The 10,461-nt window shown below is 35.1% G+C and overlaps 1 protein-coding gene across 1 annotated transcript in view; it reads right to left on the minus strand.

The window, feature by feature from the left end:
- Nucleotides 1–7,868, minus strand: part of LOC106474036 (collagen alpha-1(IX) chain-like) — a 33,272-nt gene extending 25,404 nt beyond the window's left edge. The window contains exon 1 of the mRNA XM_013934721.2: nt 7,515–7,868. Coding sequence (XP_013790175.2) covers nt 7,515–7,534 — 20 coding nt within the window. The 5' untranslated portion in view covers nt 7,535–7,868. The remainder of the gene's footprint in view (nt 1–7,514) is intronic.
- Nucleotides 7,869–10,461: the final 2,593 nt, after the last annotated feature.

Here is a 10,461-nt window from a genome sequence, read left to right on the forward strand (position 1 = left end):
TTGGTTCATAGACTGCAGCTCCTAGCATTGGTATTAATTCAGCAATATTGTTGCAATAAACCAGTGAACCTTCTTGCAAAAACGTACGGTACAAGCTCTTTCTCACGATTTCTGTACCAGTAAAATGATGTCCCTGGAGAAAGTAAGTTCTTAGCCTGAAGTCTGGACCCCAAAATCTCTGAAGAATCCTTTGGAAGGTTCATTAGGTTCACCTTGTGTGAAAATTTGTGGTTTACCAAAAGTTTCCGGTTGAAAACAATCCTTATCATAATTTCTATTGACATCAGATTCAGAATCAGATGAAACTGTATCAGTAATCTCCGGTGGAGTAGGTACAGGTACATCAGGTCCACGAGCAACAGATCTTATAGTAGATTGATGGTTCGGATAAGAAGTTTCCTTTTTATTTCGAGTGTTGTAGCCTTGCACGTTACATGAGTAAAAATAGCCGTCATCTCCGTGGTTTAGACTCACGCCAGACCATTGGGATTCCAAAAGGCAAAGAGTTTTTCTTACCTTTATTCCATTGTCTCAACTCTTCGACACAAACGGGGCAAACTTTGTGCGGAACGCATGATTTGTCTTGGTCCCCAAGTTTTATTCCAAAATACATGTAATATCCTTTATTGACGAATTCTATAATGTTTTGCCTTTGTTTCTTTACAATACATTTACCACAAATATAACAGAATATCTTTGGGTAATTTACACAACCTCTTGTTGCCATAGCGACGAATAAATAATATTGAAAAGAAAAAATAATAATGTCAAAGTGCACATACAAACAAATACTATCCAGAAATGACGCGTCATGCAGCCTGTTAACCGTTTATATACTAGCGGTATGTTTCTCGTGTGTTCTAGAACGATCGATATGACTCTCAGGTCACAATTGGTCTAGAGAAATCTATAGCCAGTGGTTGTCGCCATTTTAAGCATAATAAAATGTGTCCCGATTTCAATGCGAAAAATCTGTACATGATGGAGAAAAATGTATATAATTTTCGGATTCAGCGTACATGAAGTACTGTAGAATATGTAAAAAAAATTCAAGGCAATAAAAACATCGCAGGCCTGTGTAACTGAAATAAATATATTAATAAACTTATTGGATAACGAGAAACAGTAGCAAAAGGCTTAACAAACGATACTGTGATGAGCTGATAAAGCAACTTAATCCATTTTGATGGTTTCTCCAAATGAAATTAAAATGTTTTTTTTTGTTTTTTGAAGTTAAGCACAAAGCTACACAATGGGCTATCTGTGCTCTGCCCACCACGGGTATCGAAACCCGGATTCTAACGTTGTAAGTCCGCAGACATACCGCTGAGCTACTGGGGGGCATTGAAATGTAGTTGTGATTGAGAATACTTGACCTTATTGTGTGTAACTGTGGTACTTTGTGGCAAATAATAAGATCGAGAATTATCTACACAGAATTATCTTTTACTAGTTACTAGCCACTAATTTTGTTTGTGTGTGTATGTCAAAATATCGCGCAGAGCTACATAACGATTTATAATTTTGAACCGACAAACTACGGGGAAGGCAGCCAGTAAACAGCTCTCACCAACAACTTTTCGGCTACTCTTCTCTAGTTGAAGAGTAACCTTTCACTGTCATTCTTATAGCACCTACGGCTCAAAGTGCGGAGCGTGTTTTAGCGGCAACATGTAATAAATTATGAATCCTCAGATTCACAGCATGGGCACACTAGCTAGTTCCGAATATAGTTTGTATCACTGCTGAATTAAATTTTATTTGTTTTCTTGCATTTTAAGAGTGGTTAAACTGAAGATAATAAAAACAGGACAGATAATATAAATGTTATACGTTTTTTCTCAATAATTAAAAGAGACACAACATACGGTATTGTGGGGAACAAAACTGTAATATTGGCTCAACCAAAAGGTATTATAGCCAATAATATTTGTGAATCCTTTGGGAATAATTGAATATATATATATATATAAAGATCACGTATTATTAAATATAGATGAAGATCCGGCGAATATCTATACCAAAATGTGGAGTGACCTTCTCTAAAAAGTTCACGCGGGAATTGTCATAGGTCATATGGACTATTTAACGAACAAAACAAAAGTATAAATAAGACACGATTATGTCTTGCAACTCACTCCTGAAGATGACGTTGCAACGTCGAAACACGAAGAATCAATTTTCTAGTGGTTATAGATTGGCTTGAATTAAAATATTTTTAACTGTGTACCTATTTTAACGTTGTGTGTTATTTATTATTTTAAAAGACATGCTAGTGAAAGGCGTTTTGGACGAAAACACTAAAATTGATTTACTTGATGGCCTGTTTGATTTGTGTGTTTCGTGCGAAGTACCTGCGTTGTACGCATAGCAGGGTTCGAACCTCGAATTTCACCGCTAGAAGCCCTCAAGCTTACCGCTAATTCATGGGGAAGCTTTACCTTTTAAATTATACAGCTTTATTTGCAATTCAAAAGATGTTCGTTAGTTTAGACATCTACTTTCTACGAAATATATATATATATATATACATTACAAAGGCTTAAGTTCTTATATTTTACATCTAATAGTGTCTTTAATACGAAATAATATTTCAAAGCACGCTTTTGATTTGAGTGATTCTTGTGAAACTCACACTTAAAAACAATATTGGGTCTTGATTTTTAGTTGAATAGGCCGTAACTGCATGTGATTACCCTGGCCCTTAATCTATCCTATAACTTCTTGTTTGTCTCGATTCCCACCAGGGTGTTTCCAGCCGAGAGACTTTATTACTACAACTGAATGATAAACTTAGGCCCCCAGATGTCACTGAACCACTAATAGAAAAGTGTAAATAAACAGAGAGATATAAAATACGTTAGACAAACACAAAGTTATTTGTTGATAAAGAAATAAAAAGTGCAGGCTTGGTCTACAGCTGTAATTGTTACTATGTGTTAATACTTTAAAACCTGAGTAAACATTTCATCAAAAGTTTTGGCCCCCAACAACACGATTTTAACACCAGCTTTATACGTGAATTCACATGTGCGTATACGTTTATTTACGATTACAGACCAGAAATACTGTATACAAGAGTGCATGAATCATTAACCCAGAAGTACGTAAAACAAATGATGCCATATACGGTGGACCACAACTGCATCCTAAAGTGACAAATTTATATATATGTCTACAAGACTGAATCCTACTAATACAGAATCATAGTTGTAACAAATGATATAGAAAACACTGTAACTGTACTGTGCACAGTTACGACAACATGATTTCAAAATATTTAATTTGATGAGTTGGTGGAAACAGATAAAGAGAATACAACCACAAATACCATATAATATGATTTCTTGTTTTTTTATAAACAATAAAGTTGTTTCAGCTCCTTGTTTGTTCTTCTTATTTTTACAAGGTTCAAGACTCTCATATAGATAATGATCCACAAATCAGTCGAAAGGAAAAAAACCTTTGTTTTTGTGTTTTTGCAATTCGAACATTTACGTTTCGAGGCTAATCAGAAAATAGCATTTTTCAGTTCAACACTTTCGGTTTCAAACGTGTTTGACCGCGATTGATAAACCACCAGTCTTTTCCGTTAATTGTTTATAAGTGTAACACTTAGGTTTCATGATTGTTGAATGGTTATTTACAAGACAAATAATACCTGCTGTTCATATGGATGTTTAATATTTTACAAGACAAATAATACCTGCTGTTCATATGGATGTTTAATATTTTACAATACAAATAATACCTGCTGTTCATATGGGTGTTTAATATTTTACAATACAAATAATACCTGCTGTTCATATGGATGTTTAATATTTTACAATACAAATAATACCTGCTGTTCATATGGATGTTTAATATTATGGAATTCAAGTTTCCCGGATTCTTGAAAGTAAAACAACCTTACAATTTATCTTGAACTATCCAGTTTTTACATTATAACTTCATTAGAGTGTGTGTGTGTATATGTGCGTATTTTTAGAACAAAGCCACGTTAGGCTATCTGCTGTCGCAGGGTATCGAACCCCCGATTTTAGTGTTGAAAGTCCGTAGACATAACCCTGTCTCACCGGGGGACCTTCATCAAAGATATGAACTGTACCTAAATCCATTCTCGTTTTTTAAAAAATATGAATTGGAATATATACACATATACATATATATGTATATGTTTTGCGTGTTTGCACACACAAATACACACACACATATATATACACACACACAGACACACATATTTTAAAAATCTGAACGGCACTTCATGCAAACGTGGACTAAGTACCAGTTCAGAGACCTATAGGGTTTAAATGTAGCTTTCCCCAATTTTTAAATACTGCTCAGAGGGAAAGCAACCAGCCAGCAGAATTCTCTTCCACAAGGACTTTTTTTTTTCGACCCTTTGAATTGTAAAACGGAATTGACGGTCTTTTTTTTTTATAACGTGCCTACAGTTTAAACTGTGGAGCATGTTCAGCAGGATCGTGTCTTGGACTTTGGACCTTCTTCATCTTTAATACGCTAATCAGTAGACTACGCCCGGACCTAACTAAACAACAACTCCTTGCAAATTTGGAACATATAGCACTGTAACTACGTGTCGGAAACTGAAAATGCACACAGCAACATGATATTGTGATTTGATTTGGTTTGGATATTTACGCAAAACTACATAAGGGCTAACTGAGCTAGTTGTGCCTAATTTTACCTGAGAGACTAGCTTGAAAAGGCAGCTAATCAACAACACCCACCGTTAAATCTTGGGCTACGATCCCAACGATCCCAAAACGCGGAACGTGATTTTGCAGTAACGGTGAGAACCACAGACTCTCGGACACACAGCCCAACACGTTAGCCATCAGACCACGCTCGGCCCGACGTCGTTGGGAAATCTATTTGTTAAAACAAAATGTATTCCATCAGTTTCCGATACCGGACACCACCTGCGTAGATATTTTTAGGTTTATTAATTGTTATTAATTCACCGAAACGTCGATTAAAAAGAAAAAAGAAATAAAGAAAGCTCTCATGGAATGTACAATACTCAATTAATAAACAGAAATGCAATGACTGTGACGCAAAAAAATATGAAAAACAAAAACTAGGGTTCAAGCTACGGAGCAAGAATGCTAGAAAGAAGCCCAGAAGGAGAAACATCTCAGAGCGTAGAATCCATTACACAGAGTGGAGATGAAGTATCTATCAGATTTAATCTTTATTCGCTAGCCCCTCACGTGAAGTAAAATAAGAATCTGAAAAGTAGGTGGATATATAGGGACGTAAACATAATGTTCCTCATCTAAAAGCTACCATTCACAACCTGCAACCTGTCGTGAGGGGGGGGGGGCATTCGTAATTAATAAACTTGTTCAAGAGATCGCTCTGTCAAACAATCTTTACACTGATTATCTGACGTATGGCGTTAATATGATCAGAAGAAAGGCATCTAGTGAATAGCATCTACCACCCACGCTAAGGACTTTACTGTCACTCTTATAACTCACCCACAGCTTAAACTGGGAGGGGCGTATTTTATGGTATTGCAAGGATTAGAGCCCAGTGCTCTACCACAGGGTCAATCCTCGTCCTAAGGTTGTAAGTGAGTGCCATTAATTCCACAGTTTGGGTACACTTACATAGCCCGATTCTTATCCATAACAGTCAGTTGGTGGAAGCCAAAGTGTTAGAAAGAAAACACAAATTATTAAATATAAGTAACTCTCTACCTATTTATCTCTCTTTAAACATTTGTACCAGCTTCTATTATTTCTTTATACAAAAGTTCTCCTGGTGGAGAGTAATTAAAATCAAATCTATAGTTAGCTGTTTCTACGCGTAAAAACAAAATCGTTTGTTATAAATTTTGCGCAAAGCTACACGAGCTCTATCTGCGCTAGCCGTCCCTAATTTAGCAGTGTAAGAATAGAGGGAAGGCAGCTAGTCACTACCACCCACCGACAACTCTTGGGCTACTCTTTTACCAACGAATAGTGGGATTGACCGTCACATTATAACGCCCCCACGGCTGAAAGGGCGAGCATGTTTAGTTTGACGGGGATTCGAACCCGCGACCTGCAGATTGCGAGTCGAGCGCCCTAACCACCCGGATATGCTGGGCCTAACAAAATCGCGATGTGAACATGTAAACACTTTTAGTTCAAACTTTTTTCTTAAAATTCGAGTGCATTTTTTTCAAGTTTACCTAAAAATTGTACATTTTTCACATTTTTTTATCAAACCATATGAGAAAGCTTTCTAGCTAAGAAGTCAAAAATTCAAAATAATTTTAAAAGTTTAATTTTGATAAATTCTAATCAGTGAAAAACGTAATTTCAAAACAGCGTTTTTTCTTGTATTTTTTAAATCGTTTTTTGTGTTTAGTGATAACATGTTTTCTTTATTATGGAAAAAAATCTACGTCAATATTTCCATGTAACTTATTAAAAATAACAAGCAAGTTAAATAATTTTGTTTGTTTATATTCCATATACAGTCATTTAAATGGTTGCATCGTTAGTTATGAAGAATATAGCAAATTTAGGGGATCTCATGTTTTATACATTTATGCATATATTATTTCTCTTGCATATTCTAGCCTGTAACCATAAATAAATGTATACACACGTGTGAGTTCACGCAGAGAGCTGGTGTTAAAATCGTGCTGTTGGGGGCCAAAACTTTTGATGAAATGTTTACTTAGATTTTAAAGTATTAACCCAGAGTAACATTTACAGCTGTAGACCAAGCCTGTACTTTTTATTTCTGTATCAACATATAACTCTCTGTTTATTTGAGCAACTTTGCACGAAATTCTGAAATAAACATAAAATATACTCAACTACACTACACGTTTTCACTAACAGAATTTTCTTTTTTAGGTTACTTATAACAGAGACCTAAAATAAATTATCTGCACTGCTTTGTTAGGAAGAATCCTAAGTCTTATTTGATTTCATTTTTAAAAATCTAACAACCATTTACCTAAAATAATACAAGCTGCAGTGGGCTGGGCGCGGGGCTTGCATGATAGACTGCGGGTCAAAAAGTCCGAAGCTCGAATCGTGATAACATTTTAAACACTCCCTCACTTTCAGCGTTCGGAACGTTATGACATACATTTGCGGCAGATTCTGTTGACTATAGTTGTCCACTCCAAATTCTGGATGGCTACGCTTGAACCCTAGGGTGCCAAACCTGACCTTTGACCATGTTTCACTTAAGGTACCGCTCAGGCTAAAAAATACCAATGAGTTGATCAAGTAACACCTAAAGCGTTACAAAGGAATTATTCAAATACGAGAGGAAATGGCTTTCATATTAGTTAACATTTTATTTTTATTTCTTGAAACAACTGAGAAATGGTTAGATTGTTATGAAAAGAAACAGAAAGTATTCGAAATTAAAAATCAAAAATAGGTGATGCACGTTTTTGTTGTGTGAAGAAAGTCTAAATTATCGGCAAAAAGGGGTTTTGGACAAATTAAAAGCTACAGTGGTAATGACTCCCACCTTACCTCGCTTTGCTTTCCTTCATTCTTCTAGCTTAATTCAACCGCTTCTTGTTCGAACGCTTTGCTTGTGTGGCTTTCGTCAACGTCCCGAACAAAGAGCGTCAAAGTACATCTCAAGCATTCTTTTTTAATCCCAGAAATACGGTTTTAGCAAATAGTGACCAACACTCATTAGATAAAGGCCAAGAGATCGTCCTGGAATTTCATTCAAGTGATAATCGATTAATCGAACTTCTGGCCTGGATTAGCATCAGGAATAAGAAATTCTGGCCTGGATTAGCATCAGGAATAAGCACCTGCAAAGATACGCCGTTTAAGCGCTAGATGAATGGGGATTGTAGGAACGGCCCTATTTTCTCAAGGAAGCAAATAGCAAGAAAAAATATATATATACGTATATGTAAAAAGTTCTCCTCCAACTCGCTGCCATTCGAAGCTTTGCCGACAAACATGATCACGCCACGAGGCTTCGCGGGGAGGTTTAGTATCATGTTTGACTCACAGTATGAAAGATAGTTAAAGCCTTTTACAGTCTTGACAGTTAATCTATCAATCTTTTGCTGTATGTGTCGTTCCTATCAAACAAACCATAAACAATTTACACATGGTTGATGGACTGTTACCCACTTTTAATTACTGTTTAAGCAACGTAAAATAGATACTAGGATAGCGTAAGATGTAATAAACAAACTTAAAAACGTTCGAAGTAAAACTCAAAAGTGTCTAATAACCAACAATTACTTTGATTTGAATTCATTCAAAACATGTTCATTTCTAGATGACGCCATTTTTGCATATCCAATTTTTCATGTTTTCATGATTAATTATTTAACCCTAACTGTTTATCTAATTTGGTTATTATATCCCAGTAAGTATCTTCAAGTTTCTTTATAGCACAAAATGTTCCTAATTACAAAACGTATGTGTATATCCTATCATATTTGTCGGTGTTAACAGTTTCGAGCGCTTGGTGTCAGTTATAAATGTTAATATATAAACCTGGTTTTATAGGTTCCCTTCCTTGGAGTCAGAAAATATTTGTGACACCTTTCGGATGCGGTGTAAATAATAATAACAATGTTGGTTATTGTAAAGGCTGCATGAAACTTGTTTGCAATATGACTTCTTCTTCTGACCATATCTAAGCCTAGAGCTGTGGTATTATTCTATTTCTGGCTACGTAAGATAATCTGGTTACCAGAACTGCGATGTTGTTTCTTTTACATAGATATATAGTTGTATGGAAGTAAACATCCCGAAAAAGGAACAGTATGTAATTCATCTTGAAAAAATAAGAAAAACCGCTGACGACAAAGTTTTAATGAAACTATGTTTCTTGTTTTGTTCATGCACACACATATACACACCTATATTTAACCACATTTTCACATCCTTTTAGTTATGCTCCAGCACATGACTGGAACTAGAGCGTTAGAAGGCTGACTCCACCACTGTCGATAGCTACAGGTTTTACATGGTTTAAAACCTCGTATAAGCAACTAATCATTGATCAACTTACATGCTGAGTATTTCACAACACATTTGCCCCAATTTGTAAAATATATCGCTGATATTCAATTATTTATGTCAACGTTGGAATATCTTCGCCTTGATATTATTATTACTAATTCCACTTTCACTGACTGTGGACTATAATTTTATGGACTGATTCATATCAAAGCTTCACCAGGCTGATGCCTGAAGCTTTTTAGGAAAACTAAACAAAGTGGCAGGAAAAATTCATAAAAAAATGTAGTCCACATATCGAACATAGCACTCGGTACATTGTGCTTAATAAATTATATAATTCAGTATATAACTACTTTTCATGTTATGAAACCGATACGTCTTACAAAATGACATCTTATGAAACTACTAAAACTATTTGTCTACATTACATTAATGAACGTCCTCTCTGTTAGTTTTTGTAGTGCAAGATTAGCTTCGTTATTGTTTTAGCGACTTCTAAAACTATATGACTATAGTACATTGATGAACGTCCTCTCTGTTAGTTTTTGTAGTGCAAGATTAGCTTCGTTATTGTTTTAGCGACTTCTAAAACTATATATGTCTACAGTACATTGATGAATGTACTCTCTGTTAGTTTTTGTAGTGCAAGATTAGCTTCGTTATTGTTTTAGCGACTTCTAAAACTATATATGTCTACAGTACATTGATGAACGTCCTCTCTGTTAGTTTTTGTAGTGCAAGATTAGCTTCATTACTTTTTTTAGCGACACATTTATATTCTCTACTTATGTTAGGAAGTCAGCGATAGTTAGTCTCTTCTGAACACGTGCAATGTTTTCCTCCTCGCGTCTACACGATTAATATTTGATACTGATGTTTATGTGAAATAAATTCTGAAATGTAAAAACGAGAATAGTGTGTCTTTTACTTGTAAATATATATATCTTTATTTATCCAGTTGAAACCATTTGATAGGTGCTTATCACATCCACTTATGTGTCATAGATGATTAGTGTAGAGATATCTGTGTGATCTAACAGAAATGAATAATAAAAAGTCAATATGGAGAGGTGTAATTTCTTCGTACGTCCTTGGAGACCGTACTCTAAGAGTATACAAAACCACGGATATGTGGATGAGTTTGTTACATTAGGCAAGTACATTTATGGCGTCTGTATAATCAGATATGCCTATTAAGTGTGTGATAACACGGTTTTTCTGTTTGTTTAACTGCAGCTTTCCTTATAAATATTGTTAATACTCATTCGGGAATTCTCTGAAGTCGCATTCTAGAAGACGTTATCAGCATTCAAATGATGTTCACTATTCTGTAAAATCTAGCATTTATTGCAGTTCGAAGAAAAAATCGACTTATAACATTTATTTTTAAACTCTTTTTTTTATATTCTTTATTAGTACTAGTACATGCTATAACATAATGCTATATAAACTCACTTCGCTGTATTAAAACAACAAAACC

Source organism: Limulus polyphemus, unplaced genomic scaffold, assembly GCF_000517525.1.
Source record: "Limulus polyphemus unplaced genomic scaffold, Limulus_polyphemus-2.1.2 Scaffold6747, whole genome shotgun sequence".
Taxonomy (NCBI): Eukaryota; Metazoa; Arthropoda; class Merostomata; order Xiphosura; family Limulidae; genus Limulus; species Limulus polyphemus.